The sequence below is a fragment of the Lampris incognitus genome, chromosome 4, assembly GCF_029633865.1.
Source record: "Lampris incognitus isolate fLamInc1 chromosome 4, fLamInc1.hap2, whole genome shotgun sequence".
Lineage (NCBI taxonomy): Eukaryota > Metazoa > Chordata > Actinopteri > Lampriformes > Lampridae > Lampris > Lampris incognitus.
In genome coordinates, this window is record NC_079214.1 from 24198873 (window position 1) to 24216227 (window position 17355).

Consider the following 17355-nt stretch of genomic DNA (forward strand, 5'->3'; position numbering starts at 1 on the left):
TTACTGGGAAGTGAAATCAATGTTGATTACACACAAGGTAAACCTTAGGGTCCTGATAAGATGGTCATTGCTATGGAGGTGTTAGTATTATATAACTAACAGTTGGCGACAAATAGACTCGAATATGGTAGTCCTGTGAGAACATGGATGTTAAAATAACAAGAACACAATTAAAATTGGTTTTTGTTATTTAGTAAACAACATACTGCTGCATCCATGTTATAAGTGTGTAAATCCGCAGTACATATTGTCTATATGTGCATTATCATGTTAGGCACATATACATAGATGGACAATTGATGATGCAATAAAACTATGCAATAAAACATGGAACATGTCATGACTGCATGGCATTACTTTTGTTAAACTTGAATCAAACAAACCCTCTTTCCTCTCTGATACCGTATCAATTCAAACCTATAAACCATATGCCCTATGTCTTTGCACAGGTACTTCCTATGGAAGCTGCTGACAGTGGTGCTGATGCAGGCAGCATGGCAGGACTCCTTCACCTGGCCTCTGGTGGTCTTCCTTCTTTCCTGCTGCGTATATCCACTGGCATCTAGCTGTGCCCACACCTTCAGCATCATGTCGGTCCGAGCACGACACATCTGCTTTTTCTTCGACTACGGTGCCCTCAGTTTCTACAGCTTAGGTAAGGCATGGTTGGTTCAGATCAGCATGGTCAATGAAAAAGTCGAAAATATTTGGCTCATACTTTAGCAGTTTTCCAAAGGTATTTAAGGACACAATGACGCATTGCAATGGATTAAATCGCTTATGACACTTATTTTTTTAATGTTACATTGACCCTTTTTATAACCAGCCTCAAATTTCATTGGGATACAAGCGTGTGTGAGTGTAAGTGGGCATGCAAAATAAGATGATCATGAGGGGCTCTGTTCTTTGTATGAGACACATTTTTGTTGCTGATCTGTAACTCTGTCAATCAGTAACCGTGCCTGCTCGGCCATGAAAGAGAGGCATGAGAAAGGGCTACATTATGTATTAAAGAGAGCTATTCATGTTATGCTGATATTGGCACGAATCTCCCTGGGCACTTTTGATTACACATAAACCCTTTCTACAACAAGTTGGACTTGACAAGGACAAAAAGTTAATTGTGTCTTATAAATGTGACATGGAGTAAGAAATAAGAAGAGCACATTGGAAGATTTTACTGGCATGGAATTCAGTGCTCATCATCCACAACAAAGTGTACACATCCATATGAGAATGGTTTAGCATATCATTCTGACCCTGTACTTTTCTGCTAAGCTAGCATCAGACGGATGAATCCACCTCTCCTGTACACATATCCACCAAACTCTTGCATGTCTGTGTCGGTTAGTTTCTTCTTTTAAAGTGAGTGATTATGTGTTTAGATGATTTGTGGGTATACGCATACAATTATCGTATTTAAACACATACGAGTGAATGCATGTGTTGGTGAAAACTGCTGATATGTTTTCTAACAATCATTTCCTCTGCTGCAGGGTCAGCGATTACCTACTCTGCTTATGTTTTCCCTGACAAGTGGGTGAACAGCATCTTTCACCAGTGCTACATCCCTATGGCTGTTCTCAACACTGTTATCTGCACCACGCTGGCCTGCTACTCAAGGTATAGCAGAAAATTCAATTTATATAGCTATCACCAAAATGTCCCTGTTCTTTTGTTATTGGCCTGCCTCAAAACAACAAGAACTCCAGCAAGGCTTGGCGTCCAGGTAGCGTAGTGGTCTATTCCGTTGCCTACCAACATGGGGATCGCCAGATCGAATCCCCGTGTTACCTCCGGCTTGGTCGGGCGTCCCTACAGACACAATTTGCCGTGTCTACAGGTGGGAAGCTGGATGTGGGTATGTGTCCTGGGCGCTGCCCTAGCACCTCCTCTGGTCAGTTGGGGCACCTGTTCGGGGGGGAGGGGGAACTGAGGGGAATAGCGTGATCCTCCCACGCACTATGTCCCCCTGGTGAATCTCCTCACTGTGAGATGAAAAGAAGCGGCTGGTGACTCCACATGTGTCAGAGGAGGCATGTGGTAGTGTGCAGCCCTCCCCGGATCAGTAGAGGGGATGGAGCAGCGACCAGGACAGCTCAGAAGAGTGGGGTAATTGGCCGGTTACAATTGGGGAGAAAAAAGGGGGGTGGAAATAAATCCAAAAAACAAAAAGAACTCCAGCAAGACCTAATAAAAACCCAAGATTTTGGGTTTGTACTGAATCCAGGTAAACTGTTTCTAAGGTAAATGCTAGTGACAAAAACCTAGAGTTGTCTGCATAGTCCTCTTGTTTTATTTAAACTGCAAATCTGCAAGTGCCTACATATGAGAGGTGATAAAGGTCATCCTATTTTACCCCACGTGGGGGAAAGGTATCACAGCATGTTGAGGAGTCTCAACAAGAATAGCAAACAGAAACTGCATCTGAAGGACATGTGTCATAGAGAAAAACTCTTTTCAAAGTATTGGTTATGTTTTTTTAACCTTTCCAATGTTAGCCTGAATGACATTATGACACGTCTTTCATCAATAACACCATGCGTATTCATGATATGTTGTTAAGTGCTGGATTTCTTTGGCTTGGTCGCTTTCTAACTGTTCCTCTTTCAATCATCTCCTTCTCTGCTAAGGCTTGGCTTACCATTTCTACAGTATAATTACGACACCATGAAAAGGTAACGACAAAACTTAGCTGCTTTTAGTCTTCTGCTGCTGTCTGACCATTTTTCTCTACCAAACACTTTTAGACCATTTTCAAATCTATTTTTACTTACCTGCACATTTTGAAAGAACGGCTGATAATACTACTATATTGAGAAATTGTATTTATCACAAATTGTGTGATAAGGTTGATTTTATGCATTTACTTTTAGATAAATTTTACTACACATTTTCCTCTAATTTTAGCTCCACAAAGAATGTTCATTTTCTATTTGTGGCAAACCAGAAGTAGAACTGAGTAATTGAGGTTTCAATAGAATGGGTGTGTACCAAGTCTGAGTAAGGAGACCCACCCCTGTCAGTAATTAACTCCAAGTGCAGTTTCAACTGGTCCCAGTGTATAGAAACAGTGGAAAAACTTGTTTTTGGAAACGAGTTCTGTATTAATGTCACTGACCAACTTTTGCAAAAAAAAAAGAAAAGAAAAAGAAAGAAGAGGTTTTAAACAAAATCAGGTTTGGCAAGTCTGTTTTTGTCTGTCCATTTTGTTGACTGTAATTGTGTGAGATTATCTTTGTTTCAAAGTTTGTAGATAATTTGACAAGTATTTGTGTACTTCTCAGAACAAGAGATGTTACATTATAAGTGACCATGAGCATCATAATTCAGGCTGGAATGGCAAATGAGATTGTCATACAATGCGTGGAAATTAATATTAGGTTTTAAGATTTACATATAAAATTTTTAATTTGTGCTGAGCAGAACTGCCAGCAAGTAAATTCTGACATATGTTAAATAGTGCTATTAATATGACTTAATAATGCAGAGGATGTTCTGCAAATATTACCTCAAGATATTTTTTTGGATAAAATGAGGTCATCTGTTTGCAAACTTACTCGCATGACACATGTTGATGAGAAAATTAAAATTCAGTGCACATGGAATTGCACCAGTTATTTTTGGCTTTAAAATATTACATGGGGCATCCTAGAGGCTCAGTCAGTTAGATATCTACCATACAGGCTAAGACCTGGTAGCAGTGTCCTGGCTTTGAATCTGGCCATTGGACTTTTGCTGCAAGTCTTCCCCTGCTCTCTTCATCCTGTGTTTCCTTTTTATCTCGACTGCCTTGTCAAATAAAAGTAACAATGCCAAAAGAACACATTCTTAAAATGTTGCACAAAGTCAGCTAAAACCATATAAGAGTGTCCACAAACATTGTAGCTTTGATTTGGCATAAATTGCTCGATACTGGAAAAAGAAATATTGAAGGAATTCCTGAGTGCACGTGGCACACCGTTATGACAAGCCAGCTGAGAGCAGCCAAACAAAGATGGCAGGTTTTCCACTAGCCCTCACTCTCCTGTCTACACAACAGTTGTGAAATAACAGTGATGGCAACAATCTTCTGGTCTCTTCTTCCAGATTCCCAGAGTGCCAGAGTCCAAGATTTGGAAAAGTGCTCCGCATTTTTGCCTTTGCCTTCCCCTACCTGTTTGACAACATTCCTCTCTTTTATAGGGTAGGTTTCACATACTCCCATTGACTACAGATCTGCAATGACAAATGCACCTAGAATAACTGCTTTTTATGAGCTTTGTATGCCTTTGTTTGATCATTCATTGTGGTTTAGCCTCATTAACAAATGCTGAAAAATACTGTTTTGTGTGGGTGTCGAGAATAACATACAATACACCTGATATCATATTACAATGAAAGTCAATTCTGAAGATTAGAAACATTAATGCCATTGCCTAAAATCTACTTAAAGCTTCAGTTAGGAAATGTATGTTCCCAGTGGGAAAAACTCGCAAATGAAAAAAAAAAAAAAAACAGAACAAAAACGTGTTAACTCCGGCTTGCTGGGCGTCCCTACAGTCACAACTGGCCGTGTCTGCAGGTGGGAAGCCGGATGTGGGTATGTGTCCTGGTCGCTGCCCTAGCACCTCCTCTGGTTGGTCGGGGCACCTGTTCGGGGGGGAGGGAGAACTGGGGGGAATAGCATGATCCTCTCACACACTACATCCCCCTGGCAAAACTCGTCACTGTCAGGTGAAAAGTAGCGGCTGGGGACTCCACATGTATTGGAGGAAGCATGTGGTAGTCTGCAGCCCTCCCCAGCTCGGCAGAGGGGGTGGAGCAGTGACTGGGATGGCTCGGAAGAGTGGGCTAATTTGCCGGATACAATTGGGGGAAAAAAGGGGGAAACCCCCCCCCCCATAAAACAACTTTCCATTATATACATTTTAATTGTATCTCAGAAATAAAGGCTGATTTTGCAAAAAGTATGTACCTGACCTAAAATAAGTTTATTCACAGTGACTTACAATGATTGGGAGAAATACAAGATTTAAATTTAAAGGTGAAGAGATCAGTATTCATTTGAGTAAACAAAGGTGATGGCCCTGCAGTCCATAAAGCCTGTATTGTCGATGTTGTTTTATCAGGTCTTTCTGTGTGTGGGTGAGGGCTGCACAGACAACGATACCAGTGTCCTCCACTATCACCACATCAACCTCGCCTTCCTCACAGGCTTTCTATTTGCCACCCATTTACCCGAGCGCCTCGCTCCTGGCAGCTTTGACTACATAGGTAAGTCTGATCTGGGAAGTTTCCAGCCATTATTGCTGAAAGTCCATTGAGTTTGCCCCCCAGCTACACGACAGACCTTTTAAAACCCTTTCAGTCACATAGCTGTCAGTAACCCGTTGGTAGGCAGTAATGAACACCACATTCAGAACATTATGGATTTTGTGGATAAAGTGAGGGATATCATTAGGGAGGAGGATGAAACAATGGTCTCTTATGGTGTTATGTCTCTCTTCACATCCTTCCTGTTGATGAAGCAGTGAAGGTAGTCCTTATGAAATTACAGGATGACCCCACCCTTAGTAACACGACCATCCTTAACACTGACCAAGTGTGTCTGCTCCTAAAGTTGTTTTCAGTCCATGTACTTCACATACAGGGGGCAGTACTATAGGCAGAGGCATGGGTGTGTTATGGGTTCCCCTGTAGTGGCCAACTTGTATATGGAGGAAGTGGAAAAGAGGGCTCTGATGTCCTATCCAGGGACACCACCTAGCCATTGGTTCAGATTTGTGGACAACACCTGGGTAAAATTAAATCTCAGGACGTACCACATTTCACTGACCACATTAACTCTGTTGACAACCACATCAAGTTCACCAAGGAGGATGTGGAACTTGACAGGTTAGCCTTCTTAGACTGTGAAATTGCAAGTGGGGATGGGGGACCTTTGATTATTGATGTTTACCATAAACCAACACATACTGATCAGTACTTAGGGTTTGACTCTCATCATCCACTGGAGTACAAACTAGGAGTCATCAGGACGCTATACCACAGAGCTGACAATGTCCCCACCAGCACAGCATCTGGGGTAGGGGAGAAATCCCACATTAAACAGGCCCTGGTTAGACACCCAAACAGTGCACCAGCCGATCGAAGAGAGGAGAAGGACAACAGCTGCCTAAGCGTAAACCAGTGGTGATTCCATATGTGGCAGGAGTGTCAGAAAAGCTGAGACACATATTCTCCAAACACCACATCTAAGTCGGTTTCAAACCTCAAAACACGCTACGCTAGAAATTAGTCCACCCCAAAGATCGGGTCCCCCTGGCACAAACAGAGCAGTATAGTGTAGGCTGTTAAGAGCCGAGAGGATTGACAGGAACTGTACATCGGGGAAACCAAACAGACACTGGCCAAGAGGATAGCAGAACACAGAAGAGCTAATGCGTCAGGCCAGCACTCTGCAGTCTACATCCATCTACAGGCCAGGGGCCAGTCTTTCAAGGATGAGGATGTGCACATCCTTGATAAGGAGGAACCCTGGTTTGAATGGGGAGTCAACGAGGCCATCTATGTGAAGAAAAAATGACCATCCTTGAACCAGGGGGCGGGGTGGGGGTGGGGGCTAAGAGTACACCTGTTGCCATCGTACAACGCTGTAATTGCATCTATTCCCCAATCGTCTGTGAATGGTACACAGGACCATTGTAACTCTAGTTAATGGTCATGACAATTTGCATACAAAACTGATTGTTGGTTTGGTTGATATGCAACTACGCTGTTTATAAGGGTGCAGTCAGTTGAGACTGAATAGGTCACTTAGATGAGTGATGAAAGTTTCTCCCAATAAACATTGTGTCCAGATGATCTGATTCAACTTTCTGTGATTACCTTACCTGGATTATTGAGCATGCATCTACTCATTAACTACACTGACAGCACAGGCATCAATCTTGGCGAACCACCACAAATGCTCTCCGACAAACATCGGCAGAAAATGTCCACTTCACACCATTTGTACCAGCAGGCCAACCTTCAGAGCACCATATAACATTAAAGGATGCAAACATTCTACAGGCCGTTCGGGATTGGAAAAGGGATGTGGAAACATGTGGCTACAAAACTCTAGCAAGACATGGTCCATTGGTCCACAACAGCCAGTTTGGCATATGTCGTTGAATTGACAGTAGCATGGGAAGCTGGTGTTGAAGAAGCTTATGAGAGGAAAAAGACCAAGTACTGAACTAGCAGCTGAAGCTGCCCAGAATGGCTGGAACACCAAGAATTTCCCTGTAGAAGTGGGATGCAGGGAATCCGTTGCTACATCTATGACTAGTCTATTGGAAAAGATGAGGGTGAGGGGTCACTCCCTCCAACAAGCAATCAAGTCTTTGTCAAATGCAGCAGAAAAAAGCAGCAATTAGCTCTGGATTAAAAGGAAAGACAGCAACTGGGTTGCAAGATGAAGACAGGAGAGTATGGAACTGAGGGTGGTGTACCTGAGACTCCAGGTATCACCGTTGAGCCCCCTAGAGATGTCGTGGGCATATCAACGAAAGGGTGCCTACCTGATGACCCCGATGATGTACCTACCCTCCCTTTCACCGCTCCAATCCCACTGCCAATATCAAGAGAGCTGAATTACCACAGCACTGAAACATCAAGTCCTAGCTCTACTTATTGTGATTATCAATAGTAGCAGTAGTAGTAGCAGTAGTAGTAGTAACATCAAAAGTAGTTGTAGTAATAGCTGTAGCAGTAATTCCATATTGAATTGTATAAATTGTAGCAGTAGTAGTAAGTTGAAGTTATACATTTTTGATATGGGTGGTTGTTTGCATGAAGGTTTTTGCTGCCCCCACCCCTATCTATCATTCATCGTTGCAAGCTTTACTGCATCTCACCACAGGCCAACAGTAAATAAGATGGAATTTTTTAAGGATATACTACTTTGTGTTCCATTGAAATTATACAAAAATGTAAATTATTCTCAGAGCGGTTTAAACTTAAAATCATATTACCATACTGCTTTCACAAATCATTATGCTGTTTGTGCTCAACCACCGTGCTATTGCTCCCTCTGCAGGTCACAGCCATCAGTTGTTCCATGTCTGCGGCATCTTGGGCACTCACTTCCAGATGAATGCCATTGAACAAGACATGGTGACGCGACGCCAGTGGCTCCTCACACATTCATTACCAATCACAATGGCCAACACACTGGGGGCAGGACTCCTGTGTGTGGTGTTGAATTTGGGTATCATTGTCCTCTTTAGTCTGCCACTTCTCTCATCCCCAGTCAGCCGAGAAAGAAAAGCCACTAAGGCCTCTGCCTGCAATTAATTTTTTCATCTCCCAATACAAAATGACTAATCACAAAAAGGCATGAGGAAGGACCACTCAAATCTAATTCGCAGGTGAGGTAGAGGTGTTTGTCTACACCCTAAAATAATAATCCACACTATTTGACCTCTGTAGAAAACATGTTTCTTCTGAAAAGGGTATTGACACCCTGATTCTGTGCTAAATCAGTCTATAAAAGAAACATAACAGGTATTATACTGTTTGGTTTTCGACTTGAATCACCTATGTGACCCATAAGCTACCTTTAATTGTAGTTGGGATATCTCAACAAAAAGGCATAAGTTGAAGGAACTGCGATGAAGATTTTAAGGATTTAAGGACATACTTGTTGCTGCTAAAGAGTGATAAATCTAAATGTTTCTGAGGAAACTGCCTATAAAAAGCTACAGAGATAGCAGGTTATGTACATGATGATACAGTGTTGTGTGTATTTATAAGTGGACATTTTTGGCCCCTGTTTTTCTGATTTCCTTGCCACTTGTGGAGTATGAAGAAACATTGAGGCCTTTGAGATACAGGATGCAGTTCCCTTCATATCATTGTTTATTATTTTTGCCATGAAAATAACAGGGAATAATCAAAACAAAGGATCTTCTACCAATCTATCTACCTATCTACTATTTTTTTTTCTTTTGGCTGCTAGCTTGCTTGATGGTCACAGTTAAGAGTTAATGGTTATGTTACAGCCAGTCCAGACCAAAAGACAGTGCTTCCAGTATCGATTATGGTCTTTCTCCCATCACACCCATCACACAAACTGTTTGGCTGTAGTGAGCTTCAAGCGAAAAGCTCAGTTCTTCCCAGATGCATGGTATGTGTTTAAAGCTCACTTTTAGCTTTCCTAGTTTGGACTGGATGAAGCCAACAGATGCTCTGTTGGCAGCTCTTCGAAACAATGTCTCTTAGCTTTTAACAGTTGGTAAACCCAAGTCAGTGCACTGATAATCATATTTGACAGGGGCAATAATTACTGATAAGAGATATCCCATGGAATAAACACTCTTATCAGTTTAATAATGAATATCATATAATACAAATGATTCACTTTTATCCCATTTTATCCTATATGACGTTACCACTTGTGCCTCTCTTGAACATTTTAGAGTATTCAAGAACAATGTTGTTTACTATGGGTTTTTCCAAATAAATATTGAAACAAAGTTGCCTTTGTGTCCTGACTTTCTAAAATATAACCATTGTGTATCCAAGATACAGTGTCTCGTCATAGTTGAGGGCGTGGCGTGGGCGGAGTCGGCGTGGGGGAAAACAATACTTTCCCCCTGACTGGAAAAGCGCGGTATTTAAACCTATCATGGCTTATATAGCGTCACTGCTGCCGCTCAAAAGAGCACGATATATAGGAAAACTGAGCCGTATTGGGTCAGATTGTCCATACAGTGTACATGACTGGACAAACGACCCACATGAATGGCCAGAGGTGTCGTTTCCTGACATTTTTTGTTATCTGGTTGAGTCTCCAGGTAAGAGACAATTTGCAATAACCTTTGATATGATTACGCAAACTGACTGTAATATCAGTATCCTACGGTCATCCTACGGTATATATTTGTATCCTACGTTCATTAACGCTATTATATAAAAGACTAGCATGTCTTAGCATGTTAAGACAAAAATTAGTGAATTCCATGCACAGTTTCGACTGTAGTAGCGACATTACTCAATGCTTTAGCCCAAAAAAAAAAGTGTGAGCCTCCAGGGACCTGTAATTCTTCAGGTTGCAGTGCGAGTAGATCCCTATGTGATATATCCCTATGTGATATATCACATAGGGATCTACTCGCACTGCAACCTGAAGAATTACAGGTCCCTGGAGGCTCACACTTTTTTTTTTTTAGCAGTGGATTTGTTGGGGTGGTATTACGTCACAAAATGTCAGGGTGCGACATTTATTTTTAACTGGAAAGATCTGTGAAGCTAACATTCCTTTTAGTTGTTGTAAAACATGATGCGAGTAAAGCCCTTGGTTCAGAGCTAAGCAGCCATTCTCTCTGTCCCTCTTCCTCTCTCCTGATCAACAAAGAAAGCCCCTTCCCTATCCCTATCCCTATCCCTATCCCTATCCCTTCCCTCATTGATGAAATAAAACACAGGTGTGCTGCCTCATCCAACACCGGCGGAATGACACAACCCACAACAAAACTAACCCAACGTTCATGCCACTTCTGAAATAATATAACCCTTGGATAAAGCACAGTTACCTGTTATGAAGTGCCAGGATTGTTCTCTTTTTTGAGTGACTGTCCCGGGGGGTGGTATTATTTATTGATATTTATTAATACATATTTTTTTCCCGGGACATGGATTGTCCCGTTTTTTTTTTGTGTGAAAATGTACTTCTAATTTAGAATGTCGTATCCCCCCCCCCCCCAATTGTGTTTAGAAATCACGTCAGGACACAGCGCTGTTGCTTGACACAACCTCTCCGTTTGCGTTGTTTATGGGCTAGGTGCACAAGCGGTCGTCATTGAAACGTCCGGGCGTCCTGGAGTGCATAGTCATTTCCGGTCAGATTTGTTGTGAGGAGAACGGATAGCTAGCTAGCTGTATCTTTCAAGATGAGTGTCTTCGGGGCAAAGAGGAGGCGACTGGTTACTTATCAGCGACAACAGACAGCGACAACTAAAAAACACACATAATAATAATAATAATAATAATAATAATAATAATAAGATAAATATAAAGATAAAATGAGACAGTTTAAAAGTGATTTCAGTGCATGTGCCGGGCTGTAGCCTTACACTATGCTGTACTCTGTATAGCTACTATACATACACACACACACACACACACACACACACACACACACACACACACACATACATACATACATACATACATACATACATACATACATACATACATAGCGATCGCAGATGTAGCTGCTCTTGAAGACTACTCTGATACCACGGTAGAGGTGGCGGTGGAGGGGCATCTGGGTGGATCAGAATCACACGGCTCACAGGCACCGGGTGTTGGTAAGAGATTGGACTCCCCTCCTGAACATCACCAAATTTTGAGCTGACCAGTGGGACTTCAGCACTAATTGACATGGTGGTGATCAGTGGTGCGATGTCAGCTGGAAAGTCCTTATAAGCCTCTGCTACTTTAAGGACGTCGGGATCAGGCAGCTCCCCCCGCACTGCTTTATAAAGTGTGCTCCTGTGTTGAATATAATTTGGGCATTGGAATTAGAAATAATAACTTCACACTGGAAGTAAATCGACGTGTTGCATTCCAGTTTATAATAAAACCTAAATACCTGACACCATTGCCAACGGTCCTCTGCTTCGGCTTGGTTGATAGCACCACCATATCGCTGACCCGACCTGGCTCCACACCCTAATAATATGAACATGTTAGTTAGTTAAATTATTTATTTAGTTAAATTATGTATGTATGTATGTATGTATGTATGTATGTATGTATGTATGTATGTATGTATGTATGTATGTATGTATGTATGTGTGTGTGTGTGTGTGTATGTATGTATGTATGTATGTATGTATGTATGTGTAATATTTGCTAGTAATATTTGATTTGCTAATGTCCCTTACGGCTTTCCGTAGCGCCACAACAAAGTCACGTGATGTACGTAACAACGGCAGTGGGAATCCAGTCGGTGAATAAACACCCAGCACGAGAGAAGTCGTCCTTGCTTTATTAATGTTATAAGTTAATATAGCCAGAGGGCACAGATCATTACATGGTGTCAGAGTAGCGGAGTTTAAATACCCAATATGGATTCGTACGGCGTTCCAGCTCCACGGATGGACTGGGAATCGGCGAACTTACCTGAAGCATGGAGACGATTTCGACAAACAACGGAGCTAATGTTCAAGGGCTCCCTGCGCGGGAAGAACGAAGAGGAGAAATGCAGCTACCTCCTGCTCTGGATAGGGGAAAAAGGGCGCGATGTGCACAACACTTGGACACTCAGCGGAGAACAAGCCAAGAAGCTAGAAACGTACTACGATAAGTACACTGAGTACATCACCCCCAAAGCAAACCCGATTTATGCCAGATATAAATTTCATGAAAAGATGCAGGGAGAGAGTGAATCCTTCGAACAATTTGTAACTGAGCTAAAGCTCCTAGTCAAAGACTGTGGCTACCCAAATGCCGACGAGATGGTCAGGGACCGCATCGTGTTTGCCACCAACTCACCCAGAGTGAGAGAAAAGCTACTTAGCCAGGGAGCTGAGCTAACGCTAGAAAAAACCATAGATGTAGCCCGCTCACACGAGCTAGCAAAGCAACAGCTAAAGTTTATGGGCCAGGGCAGCACACATGAAATGGTGCACGCAATAGGCAGAAAGACTTACAAACCGAACGCACCCAAAGCAGCTAACGCTAACTTCAGACAAAGGGAGGGTAACGTTAGCACCGCCGCCAGGGCGTGTAGCTATTGTGGAGGGCTACACGGCGCTAAAGCCACTTGCCCAGCTAAGGGGAAACAATGCATTAAATGCAAGAAGCTCAATCATTTTGCTAAAGTATGCAAGTCTAGCTCCCAGGGACAGACAAAGTACTACCGCGGCACAGTACATGCCGTCGGAGAGAACCCAGAAGAGTACACCACTGACAGAGAGCAGGAAGAACTGTACTTCGACAACATTACAGTGGAGAGCACCGCTGTGGGAGAACAGACAGAGCTGTACATAGACTGCATCTCAATAGAGAACAACGGAAAAAAGCAACGAGCAGGCTTACATAGAGGTTGGAATTGGCACACCTCCACAGAAGGTAAAGTTTAAACTAGACACTGGGGCACAGGCCAATACTATTCCCACCAACCTGTTCCAGGCACTGTTCAAAAATGTGACACTGAAACCAGCAATACACAGACTCACTGAATATGGAGGAGGCGCGCTGAGCGTGAAAGGCACATGCAAACTCAAATGTAAGTACAGAGACAATGCAATGATGCTGGACTTTTACGTCATTGACACAAACGCCCCACCAGTCATGGCAATGAAAACATGCCGTGACCTAAACTTGGTAAAAATAGTGATGGCTGTGAGCGAGGAAAACAATGTCACATCACAGAGCATAATGGATGAGTATGCAGATGTTTTCCAGGGAATAGGAGAGTTCCCAGGCGAGTGCACCTTCCGCGTCACACCAGGTGCAACGCCGGTCGTCTGCCCGCCACGCAGAATCCCCATCGCCCTACGCAGCAAACTGAGGGACGAGCTTGACAGCATGGAGAAAGGCGGCATAATCTGTAAGGTAACAGAACCCACAGAATGGGTGAACGCACTCGTCATTGTTGAGAAGCCAAAGACAGGCAAACTTAGAGTGTGTTTAGACCCCAGAGCTCTTAACAAAGTGATACAACGACCTCACTACCCCCTCCCCACGCTGGAGGACGCCACCACAAAGCTCGCTGGAGCTGAGTACTTTAGCGTGTTAGACTCGCGGTCAGGCTATTGGGCCATCAAACTGAGCACTGAATCCTCAATGTTGACGACATTTAACACAGTGTTTGGCAGGTATCGTTTCCTCAGACTGCCATTCGGAATCGTGTCCGCTCAAGACGAGTTCCAGAGACGCGTGGATGAAACCTATGAAGGATTGGACGGTGTGATGGCCATAGTGGACGACATACTAGTGTTCGGAAAGACTAAAGAGGAACATGACCAGCGTCTCAGAGCGATGCTGAAGCGCACAAGGGAGTGAGGGGTGAGGCTCAACCCCGACAAGTGTCACATATGCGTGTCCGAGGTAAGCTACTTCGGCCACACGCTCTCACACGAAGGCATCAAACCAGACCCACACAAGGTGAAGGCGGTCAAGGACATGCAACCCCCACAGAACAAAGCAGAGCTGGAGACAGTCCTCGGCATGATCAACTACCTCGCCAGATTCGCTCCACACCTCTCACAGATAAACTCACCCCTCAGACAGCTTCTGAAACAGGACAGTGAGTTTGTGTGGGATGCAGTCCACGACAAGGCGTTCCAAGAGATGAAGAATCTCATTACACAGCACCCAGGTCCAGTACTCTCATATTTCGACCCGCAGAAAGAGCTGCGACTCCAAGTGGATGCATCCAAAAGTGGCCTTGGGGCTGTCATGCTCCAAGATGGCAAACCAATTGCCTATGCGTCCAAGTCACTCAACAGCAATGAAGAAAACTACGCACAGATAGAGAAGGAGCTCTACGCTGTGGTCTTCGGCTGAAAGAGGTTCCACGAGTACATGTACGGACGAAAAGTGATTGTGGAGTCAGACCACAAGCCTCTGGAGGCAATACTAAAAAAGCCACTGGCAGCAGCACCACCCCGGCTGCAACGGATGATCCTGGCGCTCCAAAAATACGACATCCAAATCATCCACCGCCCCGGTAAGGACATACCGGTGGCCGACACACTGTCACGCAAGTCAATAGAACACCACGACAGTGACCTACAGGAAGGGATGGAGGCCCAAGTGCACACAGTCCTCAGCAACATCCCTGTGAGCGACACAAGACTCACAGAAATCAAGCAGGAAACAGCGCAAGATCCACAGCTCACCGCACTCAGACGAGCCACACTCACTGGCTGGCCAGACACAAAGAAAAAGTGCCCGCCCAGCATCCAGGAATACTGGAACCACAGAGCAGAAATCTCAGAAATGGACGGTATCCTGTTCAAAGGTGAGAGAATCATTGTCCCCCAAAAGCTTCGCAAGGACATGATACAGCGCATCCATGCCAGCCACCTTGGCGTGGAAAAAAGCAAATGCCGAGCAAGAGACTTACTGTTCTGGCCTGGCATGGGGAAACAGATCGAGGATGCGGTAGCAGACTGCAGCATATGCCAAGAACGGCGCAGCGCAAATGCAAAGGAACCAATGATGTCACATGCCATACCCGAGCGGCCGTGGCAAGTGATAGGCACAGACCTATTCACATGGAACTCACAGGACTTCATAGTCACTGTGGACTACTACTCCAGATTCTTCGAGCTAGAGAGACTTTACAGCTGCACCTCATCTGCCGTCATCATGAAGCTGAAAGCAGCAATGGCTCGACACGGAATCCCCGAGACTATCATCAGCGACAACGGTCCGTGCTACAGCTCTGGTGAGTTCCGCAACTTCTCACAGACATGGGGTTTCTCACACACCACCACAAGCCCCCACTACCCACAGAGCAACGGCCTCTCCGAGAAGACTGTCCAGACGGCCAAACGCATCCTGGACAAAGCCAAAGCTGAGAACAAAGACCCCTACATGAGCTTACTGGAGTATTGCAACACACCGGTGGACAACCTGAAATCACCGGCACAGCTACTGATGAGTCGGAGGCTGCGGTCCATTCTCCCATCAACAGCAAAACACCTGCAGCCACAGATCGCCAGTCAGGAGGATGTTCACAAAAGGAGAGAGGTATGTCAACAGCGCCAGCAGGCATACTATAACCGAACAGCCAAACCTCTGCCCCACCTGCCCGCAGGCACACCAATCCGCTTCCGGCAGGAGGATGGATCCTGGAGACCTGCAACTGTGGAGAGACCAGCGAACACAGACAGGAGCTACCACATCCAAACCAAAGAAGGTCAGATCTACCAACGCAACCGTCAACACCTGCGACAAAGCAGAGTGAACACTCACACTACACACACACACACTTCACAGCAGACTGTTACGAGCGCTAACAACAACACACAAGCCCATCAGCAAGAGCATGCTGAACCTCCAGACACGAACAATCAGCGACAACCAGACACACAGCCTGGTTACACCACGAGGTCAGGTCGCACGATCAAACCAAGACAAATCCTTGACTTATGAATGTTAAAAAAGAGAGAATTTTACACCAACCTGTACTATACCTGCTATGTTTTGAAAAGAAATATTTACAGCGTTCACTTACCTTGTGTACCTACCTGCTGTTTGCAGTTACCAGTAATGAAATGAAAAAAAAAGATGAAATGTTATTATGGCGTCACATTTAGACAGTGAAGGAAATGTTTTACACTACTTTGTTGCAGTCCAGTTATATAAGAGTTCCACTTTCATATTCTTTCTTATTAAGATTGTATTCGCTTATAAACGTGCTCAACGTGGTCTGTATCTCTGCAGAGAAAGCAGCACTTTTCAGAAAAAGGGAGATGTAATATTTGCTAGTAATATTTGATTTGCTAATGTCCCTTACGGCTTTCCGTAGCGCCACAACAAAGTCACGTGATGTACGTAACAACGGCAGTGGGAATCCGGTCGGTGAATAAACACCCAGCACGAGAGAAGTCGTCCTTGCTTTATTAATGTTATAAGTTAACATAGCCAGAGGGCACAGATCATTACAGTATGTATGTATGTATGTATTATGTTTAAACAATTGGATGGTGCAGGTGCGCTCATAGACTCACCATCGTCCGTGGCTTGTGCCAGCGCTGTTCCGTCTCTGTACAGCTCAACACTGGAGGAACAGCTGTGAGGTTTAACTGAGAGTAGTGTGCAGTCTGAAACAGCAGTGCAACATTATGATTGCAGAGTGCTGTTCCAGCCACACATGAACACTCAGCCTCAACCATTTGGACTGGGGAAGAATCGGCAACCACAATCTATAAACTAAAGAAAGATAATCAAGTTGAGCAGTCAGGGTAGCCTATGGTCTAAGATGGTCTATTTCTGTTGTTTATGGAACAATAATGAGTCGTCATAACATCAATGCCTTAACTGTCTCAATCCTACAGTCAATAATTATTTTGCGCAATGAATATTGAACAGCATGACAAATAAAACCTCAAACAGCTATATACAACAACCAGTTACTGGGGTTTTCATGAAGGATAATAGAACATTCCTGTCAGTGCACCTCGCAAAAAGTTGGTCTGTCAGTGAGGAGTTTCGCCCCACAGCCATAATAACGGCATTGTACAGCCAATACAATAGCCAGACAACTTAATTATGAATGCCTGATATCACGTTGAATTTCAACTTCTTCAAGATACAATGATATATTTGCACATGTCCTAGCCGCATAAAATCCCCAGAACTGAC

The 17355-nt window shown here is 43.9% G+C and overlaps 1 protein-coding gene across 1 annotated transcript in view; it reads left to right on the forward strand.

The window, feature by feature from the left end:
• Positions 1 to 9470, forward strand: part of paqr5b (progestin and adipoQ receptor family member Vb) — a 14008-nt gene extending 4538 nt beyond the window's left edge. The window contains exons 3-7 of the mRNA XM_056278902.1: positions 450 to 655; positions 1497 to 1623; positions 4090 to 4186; positions 5112 to 5256; positions 8066 to 9470. Of these exons, the coding sequence (XP_056134877.1) occupies positions 450 to 655; positions 1497 to 1623; positions 4090 to 4186; positions 5112 to 5256; positions 8066 to 8322 (832 nt within the window). The 3' untranslated portion in view covers positions 8323 to 9470. The remainder of the gene's footprint in view (positions 1 to 449; positions 656 to 1496; positions 1624 to 4089; positions 4187 to 5111; positions 5257 to 8065) is intronic.
• Positions 9471 to 17355: the final 7885 nt, after the last annotated feature.